Genomic DNA, 18,629 nt, shown 5'->3' with positions numbered 1-18,629 from the left:
CCTTCCAGTGATGGAGGTTTGCAGGATCTTTGTGTTGAACAACAAAACCTCTGATCCCTGACCTGCCAGGGCAGGACTTGAGGCCTGTGAGGCTTTTGCAGAGAGTTATCACTGCAACCTGTGAGCAGCAGGAAGGCTGGTGAGTGAGTTACTCAGTCTGTTGCTGCTGGCGTTATGTCACCGAGGAACACACCTCCTCCTCCGAGCTGAGAGGGAGGCAGGAAATCTAAACCCAGGAGTTCCTCCAGCAAATGTCAACTGCAAACCTTTTCTCCTTGGATTAAGTCATTTCAAGGCTTTGTCAAACAGCTCAAAACAGCCTGAAAGGGGGCCAAAAGAAATGAGGGCTGCTAGGCTGGATCACAGCTGTGACTGAAAGGTTGACAATGGTTGAGGTGGGAGAGGGAGGCTGGAAGAATGAGACCAACAGGGAAGTGTTGCTGCCCACACAGATAAGTCACTGGGTGGAAAAGCTTTGCCAAGCAAAGGCTTGCTGCAGTGGAAAGCACATTGTATTCAGGGATCACAGCTGCTGAGTATCAGCCCTGAGAGACAATTGCCCTCCTTCACCGGGGGAATTTATAACATTTAGTTCCTTTGGGTGCTTCTTGCAAAGCATCCTTTTTACAGTCTGGGAAAGAGGGATGAACAGAACACACTGTGATTCAGCAGAGGAGAAATGCCCTTTGAAGACAATCAAAAAGCAGCCTGAAGATGCAGGGAGGGGACAGGACCAGGACAGCTTGCCAAGGGAAATTGCCACGGTCTTGGCCTAAGTGTGTTGGACACAGCGAGGCTTCTCCCAGGAGCTGTCCCTCCCCTCCCTGACTTTTACCAAGGACAAAGGCTAATTCTTAATCTCCCAGCGTGACAGAGACAGTCTTGGGATGGGGATTTCCCTCCTCCCGCTCCCAAGGCCGGCTCCAAGGAGGTGCAGAGACCCTTTGACAACTTGACAAACGTCTTTCAGCACCATCCAAGTGCATTTCTCGGGCAGACCCTTCTCCCTGTGAGTGGGGAGGACAGCCAACCTCCTTCTTCACAAAGTGGCTCTGTGTCGTCCCTCTGGCATCCGGAGACAGAGCTTGTTACCAACCAGTTTGAAGGACTTTTTAAAAAAATAGATCCTTCAAACGAGCAGAATAAGGAGACAGTGAGACCCGAGTGACTTGCCAGGAAGTTCAGATGGGTGGGATGTGCAACGAGTTTTCTCCACCCCTGCTCACAAAAAGTTGGAAAGTGGGGCTGCCTGCCTTTATTAAATATAGGCAGCAATGCAAGAAGCTGGGGGAGGAAGGGGTAACACCAGGGGTGGCTGTCAAATAAAAGGAAAAATAATGATTATTTAAGCTAAACTTGGAGCAACTCTTTTATACGGACTCATTAAATGCTGGTCTCTGGAAAGTTTCAATGGCTTCACAGGCACCAAGAGTGGGAACCGGTGTCTCAAACAGCATCAAGGTGATTTTTTACGTCTCAAATAAATTTGCAGCTTCCACACGACCTCTGGAGACTCTGTCCCTGTCACATCTCAGTGCCTGGAGCAGTGTGTGGATGGATGTGTGTGTGTGTGAGGGGGAGTGGGTGTACAGGAGTGTTTGCATGTGGATGTATTTACAGACACCATTTCCCAGCCAAGGGCTGGGGTGCAGAGTGCCAGCTTGGGGCTCAGCCAATATTGTTGTGTTCTGGGAAAACACATAACGAGAGCTCCTATTTGGGTTATGATAAGAGTCCAATTTAATCACAACAGAAGCCAAAGTCATCCCAAATTACAGCTCAACGCAGGCTGTGATAGCAGTGAGGTTGCAGCGTGTAGTTTTCAAAGAACATGAGCTAATGTCTAGAAAATGAGAGTGGAGGAAGGGCCCTGGATTTTGCTTCTGGCCCAGCCACCAATTCCATTATGGTCTCAGACAAATCACGTTAGGCAATACTTACTATCCTGAAAAAAAAAAACCAAACAATATCCAAGTAAGAGCTGGTAAAAAGAAAAAAAAACAAAACCAAGATGTCTGCAAAAGTTCAGACTGTTCTAGTGTCAGACTGTAACATGGACCTAAATATAGATGAGGAAGACCAACACCCAAGTTGTATTTTAGTTCTTCTGAGGTGAGATTTTCAAAGATATTAGACTAAACTAGGAATTCAAATCTCCACATTATATTCTGGGGGCTTCTGCCTCTAATTCACTCACATTTCTGAATGTCTATGATATGTGATAGCCTCAGTTTTCCTCCCTCTGATGGAAACACAACTTCTATGCTGAATCAGGGGTAAGTATGTGAAAAATAATTGCCTGTGTTTTTACAGCAACTCTATCACTAACAGCAAGCTCTCTCTGAATATTTTAATATTAAAACTGCAAAAGCAACATTTTATTGTCATACAAAGTTGCTGTGAAGTTTCATTACTTAAGACTTGCAAATACTTTGAGTTACAGTTTTCATATCACATTTATTGTCATTTTTTATTGACATAATAACACAGGATGAAGTCATAGTCAACACTTTTAGCTTAATATCAATTTCTTTGAGTTTGAGGGTTTAAACACTTTCCTTGCTTCACTGTAGCTCTGAGGGTACTTTTAATATTTTGAAAAGGCAGAGCAGTGCCTTAGCAAGATCTCCATCATACAATATAATATGTAACTAATTAAAAGGATACTTGGGTGTCCCACTAGATCTGATATTTTTTCTTTCCTCTCCACTTTTTTTTTTTTTTAAATTCCAACCTCCTAGCTTTAATTTTTCTTTTTCTTTACTCAAAAAGTGTTCTGTGTAGTGGCTACAAAGACCACAATGTGCTACTCTCTGAATGTTGTACCAACGCTTCTCTTGAGAGCTATTATCAAGCAAGAAAAAAGATGAAACAATAAAATATTGCTTTGAAGAAGGCTGTGGTTGACCTATTCCAATTTCCTTGCCCAAGCTGGAAGGATGCAAAAGAAATAAACTCCAATTAACATTGTATATCTGAGTATTTAAAATGCCTGACTTTCTCCATTAACAGTGTGATTTGGTACTTCTGCCTTCTTGGAACCTTTTCAAGATTTTCTAAAAAACTCTCTCACTTTCATAATGTCACAAGTATTTCAGAGAAGATGAAGGTACTACTTGTATAGGTTTTCTATTTTTTAAATAGAGTTTTCAACACAGTTGTGCTCTTTGTGCTGGCACTGCTCTGATTTCACTGATGATTTACAACCAAAAATGTTGCATAAACAGCTCTCTCTCTTTCTTCCAAACTGTTCTGCTTCACCTTCCTGAGAATTATTGCTCAAACTCTCATATTTGGTAACAAGTTTGGTTTTTGTCTGAGTCAAGTGCAATGAACTCCTGACCTTTTCAAACTCATCAAAGACAGGCCCAGTAGTAAGAGACTTATAAACAGACAAGTTCTTGTGAAACCATCAGGGCTGCAAAATTGTCACCCAACGACTGGTAATGGCCCATGTATGGACTGTCAGTGTGAAGAAGATGAACGCATTGAGGGGTGAGTTATCTTGCACCCAGAGGTGGTTATTTTGGCAAAAGAGATTCCAAAAGAGAGAAAAAAATAAAATAAAAAAAAAAGAAAGAAAAAAAAGAAAAAAGCTGCTTATTCTATAGCAAGAGGAAAATCAACATTCTTTAAAAATTAAAAAATTTAAAAATACATTTCCTCTGCTTTCTTATTCTTTCTTCTTCTTCTTCTCCTTTTGCTTCTTCTTCTTCTCCTTTTGCTTCTTCTTCTCCTTTTTTTTCTTCTTTCTTCTTCTTTTCCTCTTCTTTCTTCATCTTTTTTTTTCTTCTCTTTCTTCTTCTCCTTTTTTTCTTCTTTCTTCATCTTTTTCTTCTTCTTCTTCTTCTTTTTCTTCTTCTTCTTTCTTCTTCTTCTTCTTCTCTCCTTCATTTTTCTTTCCCTTTTTGTTCTTTTTCTTCTCCTTTTTCTTCTTNCTCTCCTTCATTTTTCTTTCCCTTTTTGTTCTTTTTCTTCTCCTTTTTCTTCTTCTTCTTTCTTCTTCTTCTTCTTCTCTCCTTCATTTTTCTTTTCCTTTTTGTTCTTTTTCTTCTCCTTTTTCTTCTTCTTCTTCTTCTCCTTTTTCCTCTTCTTCTCCTTTTTCTTCTTCTTCTCCTTCTTCTTCTTTTTCTTCTTCACCTTTTTTCTTCTCCTTTCTTCTTCTTCTTCTTCTTCTTCTTCTTCTTCTTCTTCTTCTTCTTCTTCTTCTTCTTCTTCTCCTTTTTCTTCTTCTCCTTTTTCTTCTTCTACTTTTTTTTCTTCTTCTTTTCTTTTACTTGTTTCAGTTATTAAACTGTTGTCATCTCAAATCACAAGTTCTATTTTCTTTTCTCTCCTGAATCTCCTCCCCCCTGAGAGCAGAGAGGGGACAAAACATGGTTAAACCACGACAAAATTTAATGTTACACATTTTACCATCTAGAGACAGCTTCTCTCTGGGCTCATCCTCAGAATTTCAGTAACACCCCGTGAATGGGTGTGATCAGAGACGAGCAGGGATTCCGTGACTCTGTGATCTAATAACCATGGTGAGATGCCTTCTGCCAACACAAAAGGCTGCACTTCTGGAGACAGAAATTCCAGCTGAGACATTCTAGTGTCCTGTGTCACACAAATCAAGCTGTTCCCGACACCCCTCTCTCTCTTATCCTCATCCAAACTTCAGGTCATGCAGCCACTTTGGTGTGAAAATCGCGCGTAGTTCTTGGGCAGGGACGAGGTGTCAGGAATGATTTCACTGCTTGGAACTTCCCAGGAAATGAGACCCACATGATGGGATAAACAAGAAGGGGTGAATCAGCCTGGGAGGCAGATTTCTACTCTTTCCTTTCTCTTCACATCGGGGGGGAAATGGGTGTTCCTTTGCCCTCGTCAGGGCAAAATAATCCATCTCCCTGTAACTGCTCCTTTCAAATGCCACGCATTGTTACTGCACAATTAAAGGGTATTCCCACAGATTCCTGCACCTCATTGCTACATGTTGGACAAGATTCAGACAAAGAAGGAAATTTTTGAACCTCCTTGCTCATCCTGCAGGAACACACCAGAGGAGAATCTCTGTTTCCGCAAGTTCTGCCATCCCTGTATCCTTCACCACCAACTTCCCAGAAGTGACTCAGATTCATAAATGTTTTCCTGCTCCTGAGAAGGCTCCTCTGATAAGTTTACAACTCTGCTTTGTTTGCAGCTGATTTCTTCCTGTAACAAGCCTCTCCCCACCCTGGTATGGAAGTGGTGATTTGATGGTATGTGGGTATCCTGACACAGCAAGAGGGGAGGGAGGGAGGGAAATTACTACACTTCCCCTGCTCAGCTCAGAGAGCAAACGGGAAGTTTGATGACTTTTGCTCTGTCAGAGGTCAGTGGGTCACACTGGCCATTTCCAGTATTATGATGGTTCAGTCATTCTCTGCCCTCTCCTTTTGTCTTTCCAAGGAACAAAGCTCAAGAAACCACAAACCCAAGATACTCCCTGCAGTTTATCTTCCTGCAGGCTCGTGATCAGATGGGAGAAAATAAGGGTAGAGGCACCTTCTTTACAACAAAAATGTCAAACCTTTCTAGATAGCTCCCACGGTTCTAGAAAAATCGACCAGCTCTGTGAGCAGCAGGTGTAAAATTCTCCAAGATGTTTCTTACTCTCTTTAACCCATCTTTGGGTGAAGTTTCATGTTCCTTTCAGTCACATTTAGGTCTTAATGGAAGGGAAGCCTTTGAATGGCATTGGCTTTACGTTAAAAGAAAGAAGAATCTTTAAAATTTTGTTGTATTTATTTTTTTTTCCCCACAATATACTTATAAACACTGCAAGTTTGCTATTAAATAAAACAGGGGGACCAGAGTTTGCTCAGACAAAGCTGCTAGAATGAGGAAGCTGAGCAAGTAAGATCAAGAGAGAAACCTCAAAGAACTGGGAGTGTGATTCCAGAGAAAACCAGAGATTGGTGATGAACTGAGGGTGGCTAAAATAGATGTTACATAAGAGGCAAACATCAATTATTACTTCTCCTCATTTTGGGCAGAAGGAATGAGTTTACAGACAGCAGGGAGGAATCAAATCAAATATTAAGAAAAACCTCACAACTACAAGAAAAATTTCATAACTACAAGAAAAACTTCATGACTGCAAAAAACCCAGGCTGTGGAGTTGGTTGCCAAGGGGAGGATGTGAATCACTGTCTGCAGATCTTTGTAGTTAAACAGCCATCTGTCACAGAATTAAATCTCCAGTGCTGTAGTGTTAGATTAGGGTTAAAATATTTAGTTACCTTTGTTATTGTAGCTGCAGTGAGTCTTGAATAACTGGAATTCATAATTTTGGATAATGCAACAGAAACCTGCCTTTTTTTTTTAATGTTTCATGGTTGGTTTATTTTTTTCTTTTGTTATGCCCTCTGTCTATGAAGGTTTGTGTAATAAAACAACTGCTACATTTTGCTTTTCCTCCTATTTATCCATCATTGAAAACCATCAAAATATGGGATATGATGGGGTAGGTGGAGAATATATCTTGTGGGAATTTCAGTAAATCTGTTTGCATCTCAGGAAGCTGAGTAAGCTGATACTCCCTCGGAAGGAAAAGAGGTGCCTTGGTCTAAATGATAGTGAAAAGAAATGTCATGGTGAGCTGTCCCTTCTCTGCTTATCATCAATCATTAAATCAATTAAAATCTGACAGTTGTGCCTTCCTTTCTTGTCTGTGGGAAATATTGATGTAGTTTTTTCCTTACCCAGGGCTTTAATCCAGGAAGATACAAACTTCTGGAGGGTACCAGAAGCTTTGTGGAGTAAGCAAAAAGAGCAATGATCAATTCTGATTTTAAAGATAGTGGGAGATTTTTAAAGAATGGGAAAATAAGGAAAATAGGGTGGGGGGGAAGAATTTCTCATAGACAAAGACCTTGAGTCTTTGTAAACCCCTGGGTAAAAGATGGAGCTGGTCAGGGGTCAGACACAGTGGAGAAATTAGATCACAGGTATCCTGAACCCTCTGAAGAGTTTGGAATGGCTAAAACAGAGGTTTTGCTTATTGCGTTAATCTCATCTTTTAACTTTCTACTGAGCCCTGAAGATGGTTCCAGGATTTCAAATATGTCATAGTCAAAAATTAAAATAAATCCCTGATCTTTCTAAAAAGGCAGTTCAAACCTGTACATGGAAAGACATTGAATCTGATGGCTAGTTGGAAAAGAATCAGAGTTTATTCTCCCCCCAAACTTGAAAATGTATCACAATCATCACAGTTCAACCATTTACACACTTATCTACAATTTCATACGTATATAATTCTTGTTTTCCTTCAAAAGCTTTTATTCCAGTATTTCCCTAAGGTGAACAGTTTGTCCATGCTGAGAACTATTTCTATAGTACTTAGATTTGTAAGGAGAGAGAACTTCCATGTCATTATGTCATTCCCTCAAATAAGGGTCTATGTTGCAAGATGGGGTAGTTAATTATGGTTCTCTTTTCTCTTTAGTCATTCCTGAATTACCCCGTTGTGTAATTACTCAGTTACTACGGTGCAATCAAAATAATAACATGTTTCTTACTTTTCTCATCACTACTGTAACCAATACAACCAGAACCCTCACTTTTTGGCCCAGAATGTTACAGTGTGAAACCATCTGCAGAATAACCACAGGCACAGGCTTATCTGTGGTCCTCGGGCCACCAAGAGTGACCAGTTGACTTAACTCATCCTCGGGACACGGCCCAGTCAGCACCATGATCACTGAGGTACCACTGAAATTCATTATTTGCCTGTGCTCAGGGCTTGCTTTCCTTCCAGTTTGAGCTCCCATTCCGCCAGATCCTGTGTAAATATGTCTAATAATTTCTAAGTCTCTGGAAATTAAGACATCAGGACAAGCAGCCGGTCATTGAACTCACCCAAAGTTTGACTCTTCTTCTGCATCTCTTCCCGTTTGGTCTGGAAGCAGAATATCACAAGCAGACTTTTAAGCTGGTGTGGTGGGTTGACCCTGTCTGGGTGCCAGGTGCCCACCAAACTGCTCTATCACTCCCCTTCTCAGCAGGATATGGAGGTGGGGGAAGGAAAAGAGATGGAAAAAACTCATGGGTCAAGATAAAGGCCACTCAATAATGCAAGAGCAGAAAGGCCTCATGCAGAAGCAAAGGAAAACAAAAGATTTATTCTCTTCTTCCTACCAGCAGGGGATGTCCAGCCACTTCCTGAGGCTTCAGTGGAGCTTAGGGGTTGCTCTGGAAGGCTGACATTGTTTTAAGGAATGCCTCTTCCCATCCCTTTCTCTTAACTTTTGTTGCTGAGCGCATGTCACATGGTATGGAATATCCCTTTGCTCAGTTTGGATCAGCTGTCCTGACTGTGTCCCTTCCCAAGATTTTACCCACCTCCAGCCTACTGGGGAGAGAGGAATGTTGGAGAAAGTCACAGAATCATAGAACAATTTGGATAGGAAGGGACCTTAGAGATCATCCAGTTCCAAACCCCTGCCATTGGCAGGGACACCTTCCATTAGCCCAGGTTGCTCACAGCTCCATCCAACTGGGCCTTGAACATTTCCAGGGTTGGGGCAGCCGCAACTTCTCTGGGAAACCTTTTCTAGGGACTCACCACAGACACAGTCAAGAATTTCTTCCTGAAATCTAATCTAAACCTACTCTCTGATGGTTTGAAGTCATTCCCCCTTGTCCTGTCACTCCATACTCCTGTAAATGCTCTCTCTCCATCTTTCCTGTCAGCTTCCTTCAGGTCCTGGAAGGCCACAATTAGGTCACAGCAAAGCCTTTTGTTTTCCAGGCTGAACAATCCCAGCTCTCTCAGCCTTTCCTCACAGCAGAGCTGCTCCCTCCCTCTGATCATCTTGGTGCCTTCTCTGGGCTCCTCCAACAGGTGGATGCTGTGCCAGCACTGCTCAGCAGTAGCCAAAATCCTGGTGTGCTCCCAGCACCTTTCTAGCTCCCAACACACAGCTCAGCTGCCATGGGGAAAATTAATTCCATCTCAGCCAAACCCAGCAAAGGCAGGGACAAGATCCAGGCTAAAATCTGGACACTTCATTTTCAGCATCGAAATATCTGTTTGCAGGGGGAGAAATTTCTGTCCTAGGCACTTATTTTCCTTGTCCTAATGTGACACCCGTGGATATTTGAGAAATGCCAGGGTATTGGAGACACCCATGTTGATGGATTCAGGGAACACCTGTACTATTCCTGACCAGCTGGAAGTTAAGTAGGACCAGAACAACTCGAACATCAACACAGATGTTCAGGTAACCGAATCCCGTCCCAGATGTCTGGACTCACGCTGAGGTCCATGGAGACTTTTTCAATGTGTCAGGAGGCAATTTTCCATTAGGAAGGTCAAAAAAGCCACTGGCAAACAAAAAAGATATTCAGCCATCCTTTAAAGGCAAGAGTCCAACCACACTGTTCACCCCAGATCATGGGACAGCTTTAAAATGAATAGGATTTGTTAATGGGCAGCACAGAGAGTGAAGCAGAACCACAGTCCTGACTTTTCCAGCTTTCACGGGTAATTAATTCCATTTTTAATGCACAGTGCTCAGGTTTTGCTGTTAGTCAGGGGAAAAAAAATAAGGCCAAAAAATAAAGTCTCACACATGTCAGTCATCAATCCACTTTTTTCCAGCCTCTCCCATAATTAGGATGATCAGGGATTTACTGATTATCTTAACCTTTGGCCAATGATACAGTCCAAAAAACACTCAGTGCCCTTCCCAAAGTAAAATTTGGCTGTGCGGTGGCTTGAAAGGAATAAATATAATTTTGTAAAAGAATGGGTTATACTTTAGGTAATGAAACTACTCTCCACCTTATTAATTAAATGCAAATGTTCCTCCACTAGTGATTTCTGCTTTGTGCCTCATCAGGACAGCAACAATTTATTACAGCATACTTAGGAAAAAAACCTCATTACTAGCCTTTTCAGTTATACATATATATATAAAAATAAAATATGAAGACAACTAATCTGTTTCCATGGGGTTCTTCAGTTCATTATTAATATTCTACTGCTATATGTGATTCTATGTATCTTATATGACTGTGCTAATAATTGTCCTGTCCTCCATTAGGCATTAGCATTCAATATCTAGAACATCTTTTGTTGCACACTCTTCTGCAATTATTTGTTATTAATATTAGTCAAAAAAACCTAATATAACTACTTGATTTCTAAATCTGTATTGAGTATATGGATTTTTTCTCATTATTTTCCACAGTTTCTACTAATGTTGTATATAAAGGATCAATAATTCATTTACAGCAACACAGAAACTTCTTCATCATAAGGTGACATCGTATCTGCTCTACATTAATCTGGATTCTAGAAAAGAAAAAAAAGAGCAGAAAAATTGTCTTTTTTTCATTAGTTTCTGAACTTCTGAGGAACAAAAAGAGGAATTAAATTCATTGTTCATTCCAGTTTGACTAGGAAATGAATTACTGGTAAGGATGTGAAAATGTTATGATGTTATAAATTGTTTTTTTCCTCTCAAATTCCCGTATGGTTCAAAGGCTATTTACTTTGCCCACCCCTGAAGACAACTCTGTTGGCAGTGCACTTCAAGGACCAATCTTCTGTGACTGCTGGAAGTCCCACAAAGCACAGGGTTTGAAAAGACTTCAAGACATCAACCCACCCACTGTCCATCCCCAGGGCAGTCTCAGCCATCCCTCCCATGGATTTTTGTCTCATATTTTTCAAAAACCCTTCAGTGACAGAGCCTCTACAGTTTGGTCATTTCATTTATCAAAGTCTTCAACTGTTTTTACCACCAGAATGATTTTTCCTGACATCCCACAGCTTTAGCCAGTGTCTTTTTTGCCCTATCTGACACGGCAAAATTATTCCTGTCTCCTTTCCAAAGGTCCTTTGTAACACAGGATGTGTCATGTCACTCTGGTGTAGTGGAAGGTGACCCTGTCCACGGCAGGAGGTTGGAACTGGATGATCTGTAAGATCCCTTCCAACCCAAACCATTCTGTGATCCTGTCATTCTATGATGTGTTCCCTTTATTTCCTTTTTTTGGCAAAACCTTTTGACCTTTCCCCTGCCACTGAAGTTCCCTGGTGTTTCCTCAAACCCTCTACTTGCCTCTGGATTATTTCCTACAGATCCAAAGCTTCCTTGAAAAATACTTCCTAAATTATCATGGTAATTTGATTGCTTACCGTCATGAAGTTTTGCTTTATGCAGGAAATAAGTAATATCCTCATTTATACACCCAATAATTTTGCCTTTCTCCATTACTATGACATCACTGATATAATTTACTCACCTTATGTAGCCACCTCGGCCATCAAATGCTTTCCTGGAGGCTCTTTGGGAACAGCATCTTCACAGATTGTGTTTGTGCACTTGATAATTCCCAGTGGTGCTTTTGGCTGCTGTTTCTGTTCTACTTGATCCTGAAATTATCAATGTAGAAGGTGGATTACTCTCCTTCTCTGATATAAGGCAATGGTGGACTATGACAAGCACGATGGATGAACGTAAAAAGACCATTTTTAGATCTTTCAGGGTCTTAATGAGCAACTGATTAAATGAGAACCAAAAGAGAGACATTTTGACCCACACAGTGATCATCTTCCTGTATAGGCTGGAGAAGGAACTGATATATTTGGTGCTGGAAGTGACTGTTCTGTTTGGCTGAGACAACCTTGCACTTAAAGAGGAAAGTAAGTTTCCTCACCTGAAAAATTTCAGAGATTTAATGCCAATTCCAGACGACAACTATCTTTGGAAATTAGTGTTTAGTGCATTTATTTATTGATGTCAAGCCCAAATAAGAGAAGTCGTGAGAAACCAGCAAACAGTTCAAGAAGATGTGTCATGAACCGCATCAGTAATTTGAAAATTGTCTTCTGTAAAACTCATAAGAAACATGGACATGCTTCACAGAACATTTTCATTGACTTTTTTTGGATTAAAAATTGATTTTTATTAAAATTCCAGTTAAACATTTTGATTATTTTTGTGGTACGATGGACAGGCAATGGTGAACGTTACACAGTAGTTAATTAATGCTGATCAAATTATTCAAGACTTTTTCAGAGGAGAATGGTTTTCCCAACTCGTAATCCAAAATAAGCCTAATCAAGCTGAAAAATGTATTAATGTTTCTTAGTTATCATTACAAAAATCCCTAAGTTTTATTTTATGTTTCTATCCAGGGACTTTGTTATTTTAAAAAAGTATTTTCATTTTATATTCAACTTGTGTGGGGTTTTTTGTTTGTTTGGTTTTGAATTTGTTTGGATTTTTTTATTTTTTTGATCTTTGAGTTTTATTTTTCCTCTGAAATAGAAAATCACCACCCTCCAAAAATTCTGTTGGGCCTGTTGAGAAAATGGAGGTTTTTCTTCTTCTTTAGATGATTCTAGAAATGACTGATATTTAAATTTTATGAATGAAGACTTGTGTGGAATACTTGGTAGAATAAAAATATTCTTGTTACATTAATCTTTGTATACTAACAGTCCTAATATTGAACTGCAACCTCAACATTTTGTAACCAGAAGATGGAAAGGAAACTTTTTTCCCCCTGTAAATCACGAAAACAAGTCAAATATTGTGGATTAAAACTCTGACCCTTCCAAAGATGAAGGCAATAAATGCACATGGCAATCCACTTCAATCTCTAGTTTTTCCTTATTACCATGCCATTAAAAATATAAGCAATCTATTTTCATAACCAAGGATTGCACAGATCACAGAATCCCAGAATGGTTAGGTTTGAAAGGGACCTCTGGAGATCATCCAGTCCAACACCCTTGCTAGATCATGAGTCCATGAGTTTATGTTTTCTGCATCTGAAAACTTCTGTTTTGTTTTGTTTTGTTTTTTTTTCCCCCTTAAGAGAAGTGTTAAACGCAGCACTCAAATGGCAAAGTCACCTGTCTGAAAACACCACCTGATGGGAGCCAAAAAACTTGGGTTTAGGTCTGTCTCAGCAGCTCCTAAAACTGGCCCCCCTCCTCTCCCAGGGGCTCCATCCCTGTTACACTCACAGCATTTCCAAGGGGCACGGGGGGGACTGGTTCGTCTGGGGGGGTGGAAATAATGTTTATTTCCAGTCTGGATCAGCTCCCTGCTCCAGTTGCCTGCAACACCCACAAATAGCTCTGGCAGGGAATAAGCAGCCCAAAAGAAGTTGAAAGGAGGAGGGAAAGAAGTGCTGGAGCACAGCGTGGTCAAGTAGCTGTGCCACAGCTCGGCTGCCAAGCTCCAAAATTTATCCCAGTGGAAACAAAGTCAGCCGGGCAGACTGCTGCAAACCCCCAGTGCACAAGTGCTTAACGAGATTTAGCTTCATTTAATGTGATCAAGAGTTAATGTTCTCCATTTTGAACTACATTTAAACAGCATTAGTTGAAATCCCTCTGCTCGTTTAATTCATGGTGCGAGAAAAACGATCGTCCTCTGACACTGCAAAGAAAAATTAATTCAACTGCATAACTATAACTTCGCATATTTTTTGTCTTCAGTGTTAAAACAATAACTCAAGGCCCCACTTATAAAACTCCTTCAGGTTCTGGGTTGTCTGAAGTCTCCCCGCTTCGAACCTTCCCTTTTTTCCTCGGAAACTAAACATTCGTTTGTCACGTCTGCACAACAAAATCACCTATTCTTGGAGCTGTGGTTAAATGACTTAGACCCAGCCTTCCTCCTCCCCTCCCCTCCCACATCTTTCCTCTAAATTTTAATAGTTTTAAAGAATTGTCATGGCAATAAGAGACTCTGTGAGACAATGGTAGACACTGAAATTTCCTTTTATTTCTCCATAAATTTGCCTTCAGTGTCACGAACTTCACCATGACACTCTGTGCCCATGGCTCTGACCTTGGGAGGCCACAAAAGCAGTCCTGGCTCCATTTTCACTTTAGACATTTCTAATAGGATTAAAGAGTTTAGGGAAATGTCACTTGTAGCTCTTCTCTCAATGTTGAATTATAATATCTTTTACTGGGCATGATCCTTGGGAAATATGAAGCTGGAGCAATGTCATCTCAGAAGCTAAAACTATTTAACTCAAATTGTTTCTTTTTAGCTTTGGAAGATCCATGGGTTTTATATATCAATGAAATTAGTTAGGTTTTTTAACTAATTAGGTTTTTTCAGGTAAATTACGAAATACTGATTTATGGTATTAAGGTTTCCTCCAGCTTTCCTTCATAAGAAAATTAAAATCATAGAATGGTAGAATCATGGAATGGTTTAGGTTGGAAGGGACCTTAAATATTATTCAGTTCAAACCCCCTGCCATGGGCAGGGACACCTCCCACTATCCCAGGTTGCTCAGAGCCCCATCCAGCCTGGCCTTGAACCTTTCAGCTGTAGATTTATCTGTGTGTAAATGTCTTTGTAGCTACAATAATTTGCCCAGAGAAGTTGTGGCTGTCCCATTCCTGGAAGTGTCTGAGGCCAGGTTGGATGGAGCTCTGAGCAATCTGGTTTAGTGGAAGGTGTCCCTGCCCATGGCAGGTGTTGGAATGCCATGATCTTTAAGGTCCCTTCCAACCCAAACCATTCTAGGATTTTATGATAATGGAGGGGATCTTGCAGAGGGAGAAAAAGTGGCAGCAAAAACCTAAGAGTTTGATATAAGTTTTGAGATGCTGTTCTATGTGTGGGGAGAAGAGTTTAGAAACAGGGCTGGCAGGGCTGTTGTGGAATCAGCCAGGATCTTACAAACTACACGAGCTGGTAAAACAAACTGAAACCATTCTGCAAAAAGCTGCAAGGGAAACCTTGAGAGAGTTGTGAAAATGTCAGGCTCTCACCTTTGGGAGAGCCTGCAGGGAGAAAAACGGCTCCTTTGCTGCATATTCCATCTCTCCTCTGCAGCTCTGCCATCCAAAAGGCAAGATGCCACCACTAGAAAACTTGGCAGAGGAGCTGCATGGAATGGGGAGTGTGTTGGTGATGGAGGTGATGAGTGGAGAGAAAATGTAGTAATTACTGATCTACTAAGTGCCTGCTTCTGCCCAGGAGAAGTGTGGGAGCAGACTTGCAGAGGTGGTGGTATTCAAGGCTGAAAAATTTGGATGGAACTGGTAGGAAGTGAGAACTTTGTGCCTGTGGAAAACTGGTCCTTCAGATGTGCTTTTATGGTGAAAGTAAGCAGCTCAAAGTTCTGTTAGTTATGGAGGAAACTTTTTTCTTTAGATGAAAAAAATAGTCGTTTTGGTGAAATAATAATAAAGGAAAGACTCATAAGTGCATTTTTTTTTTTTAAGACATGTCTTTCTCCTTAACCACAAACAGCTGGAAATTTGCACAAAACAGCGACAGTAGGAAGGATCTCATTTTAATGGAATGTCTGTGCTGCAGATTGGCAGAATAAGGCTGAAAATACAGAAAAGCCAGGTTTTCCAAAATGATCCATGGTCATCAGAGTTCCTACGTGGTGGATTTCAGCACAAGACCCCTCTACACCAACGCCCACTCTCCCTTAAAAAAGAGAACCTTGTGAAATATCTTACATCGGGCTCTCTCTGTTCTCTGGTGCGTTGAAAAGTGGCAAATAATGCCTTGTGTGGTTTTTATAGGCATGACTTCAACAGCACAGAATAAACACACAGAATGGCTCAGATGTGGTGGCTGAAATGGAAAATTCTGATGTGGACACCAAAAGCTTACTCACAGGCAACTTATTTTTCTAATACAGGGACCAAAAAAGTGCATCCCCGTGAAATGTGAGATGTTGCTCCTCTGAAACGAGTCTGTTTATGATTCATTTTCAAACAGTGGCTGAAATGGCTGTAGGGTGCATGATCAGTAGAGCATTTGTGGGACAGCCTAAAGGCTTTTAGCCTTAATAGAACTGATACATTACAGGAAACATCATGGATGCTCAGCCACATATTTTTCTTAAAACTGCAATCTCTTTGGGAAGGAAAGCAGAGGGAATGTGTCCAAATGCTGTAACTGGCACGATCTTGTGGGGACAGCATGGATCACTATAGTTTTATAAGATTTTCTAGGATTATAACAGTATTAAATATTTGTGAGACAGCTGAAATTCCCTGTTTTCTTACTATTGAAAGAACTTTGAGTAGCTTAAAACTTAGGAACATATCATAGAATCATATAATGGAATAACCTGTGTTGGAAGGGACTTTAAAGACTATTCAGTTCCAACTCCCTGCCATGGGCAGGGTCACCTTCCACTAGCCCAGGTTGCTCCAAGCCTCATCCAACCTGGCCTTGGACACTTCCAGGGATGGGGCAGCCACAGCTTCTCTGAGCAACCTGTGCCAGGGCCTCCCCACTCTCTCAGTAAAGAATTTTTTCCTAAAATCTAATCTAAACCTACTCTATTCCAGTTTGAAGCCATTTCCTCTTGTCCTGTCTCTAAATGATCTTGTAAAAAGTCCTTCTCCATCTTTCTTGTGGTCTCCCTTCAGGTACTGGAAGGTTACAGTAAGTTCACCCTGAAGCTCCTCTTCTCCAGGCTCACCAAAGCCAGTTCTATTTGGGTTGTTCACCTCCTCAAATGGGAACAGGAGGGAATCAGCAAAACACTGGGATGTACTGAACACTGTTGCCAGATTTGAAGACCTATGTCATGGTGAATTAAGACTCTGTAGGTTTAAGTTCCCTCACTGGCTTTTTTCATAATTTTACCAATTGAAAAAGTAGATTTAGCATTATGGGCTGAAATTTTGTCCGTGTTACACCTCTGCAGGGAAATCTTTCAGTTCTTAAGATTATGTAGCTTCTGAAATAGGGTTGGGAAAAATAGAATTTGTCTACGATAAATACATTTGTAAGTGCTCATTTACAAGGTCTAGAGCTTCATCCTCTGCAAAAAAAAAAAAAAAAAAAAGATTAGAATTGACAGGAGCACAGCTCTAATTTTGTTTTAGACAGCTTTGTGAAAGTTTGTCTAATCTAGGCAAGGTACAAGTATTTGAGGAATAATGAAATAAAGCCTTTTGCACACACTGAATGGAAAGCTTGCCAACTTCAGCTCTCCAAAAACACCTTCTTGTGTTCTCAGTTCCCTCACAGATCCAACCTACAAACAAGCCCTGAAAGCTTCATCCCCACAGATATTTCCAAATGTAGTCGAGCCCTGCACAGGTACAGCTTTAGTTCCTTGTAGCTGTGGTGACCCTGGGAGATGAGAGGTTTCTTTCCATGTCCAGAATTCCCACTCCCAACCCGTGTAGATAAGCAGTAAGAAGTCATTTGAAACAAGTGCAGAAAGATGAGTGGGGAAGATGGACGAAGAGCAGTGAAAATGGGGCTGTAGGATGGACCATTGGGAAGATGGGAAGATGGGAACTGGGGTTAAGAACTGATTTTGAGGAATGCCAGGATATGAGAATAGAAGAGCAGAGAACAATATTTTAAAGATATTTCACATCTTGAGTCTCTGATCTTGCAATGTTAACATTTGCTTAATGCTGATATGGAATTTAAAGTCCTTCAAGAGAGTATGAATTGATGGACAGACTTTGATACACACCCAGCAGGGCTGGAGTACAGCCAAATTTATGGCTTCTAGACATTAGATTAGACAAGAGAATGTTGTAAAATAGATTTAAACAGATTTTCATTTAATGCTTAGGATGAGATGAATGAGCTGAGTGCACATATTTCAATACTTTGACTAAAGGAGTTGATGGGTTGAGATTTAGACACTGAACTTTCAGAAGTCTCAAGCAAAGTGGGAAGGATCCCTTGTGAATTTTGCCTTCAAATCAATGTCCAGCAGGCACCCAGCAGAATTTTTGTTCACATGCCTGTGAGTAGCTTTTGATCCTGTGTTTTAAAGTGCAGCACCATGGTCACTACACCCACACACAGATACACTGGAGCTGCACTGAAAAATGTGAATTAGAATAAATTGACATCAACATTAGCTGTTAGGATAGGGTTTCTCTTGTGCCAGAAGTGTTGTTCAATACAGGATTAGCAACATTTACAGCTCCTAAAATGATTTTGGGTTTAAAGAAACAATCAGGGGTCTTGCCAGGAAGTAGGATTCCCATAACCTTGTCATCAATCACTCAATTCGTCCAGTCCAGTCACTGAGAATGCAGAAAGTCAAAAAGTTGGAAAGCTCAAACACAGCTTGGAGAATTGTTAATATTTATTTCCCACTCCACTGTCCTGTTACGTCACTTCTGTGCAAAAAGATAAATGCTTCAAACCTGCAACTGGGGGGAGAAAGAGAGGTCGAAAAGCAGGTGAGAGATGCTGAGAAAGGCTGAGGGAGTGAAGTCTGACTCTTGCTTTGGAACATGAACTCTTGTGCTTTGTACCTCTGTGCTCTGCACACCCTGAGTCTGGCAGTGCTTGTAAGTAATTGCATGGAAAAAAACCAAACAAACAAAACTTTGACTTTGTTGTGTTTCGATAATTGTTTATTTCCTCCTTGGAGCAGATGGGCAGATACGGCTTCTTTCTCTTTTCTCTTTATTTGCTTTGGATTCTGCTTAAACAAGGCAAGATGTTATGAAAAGTGTGAGCAGTACCAGAGGGGACACACACTGCAGGATCTTTATATCAATTCATTTCACTGCTTTCTTATCCCACACTCACTGTAGAGAAACAACATAATTGGCAGAATTCCTCTTTTTTTTTTTTTTTTTTTTTTTTTTGTTGTTT

At 40.7% G+C, this 18,629-nt stretch overlaps 1 protein-coding gene across 1 annotated transcript in view; it reads left to right on the top strand.

The window, feature by feature from the left end:
- Positions 1–18,262: 18,262 nt before the first annotated feature.
- Positions 18,263–18,629, top strand: part of GHRHR (growth hormone releasing hormone receptor) — a 22,948-nt gene continuing 22,581 nt past the window's right edge. The window contains exon 1 of the mRNA XM_017828645.1: positions 18,263–18,319. Within this exon, the coding sequence (XP_017684134.1) occupies positions 18,263–18,319 (57 nt within the window). The remainder of the gene's footprint in view (positions 18,320–18,629) is intronic.

The sequence above is a fragment of the Lepidothrix coronata genome, unplaced genomic scaffold (genome assembly GCF_001604755.1).
Source record: "Lepidothrix coronata isolate B3197 unplaced genomic scaffold, Lepidothrix_coronata-1.0 Scaffold151, whole genome shotgun sequence".
Classification (NCBI taxonomy): domain Eukaryota; kingdom Metazoa; phylum Chordata; class Aves; order Passeriformes; family Pipridae; genus Lepidothrix; species Lepidothrix coronata.
Note: the sequence above shows the minus strand (reverse complement) of the source record. Positions and strands in the feature narration are given on the sequence as shown.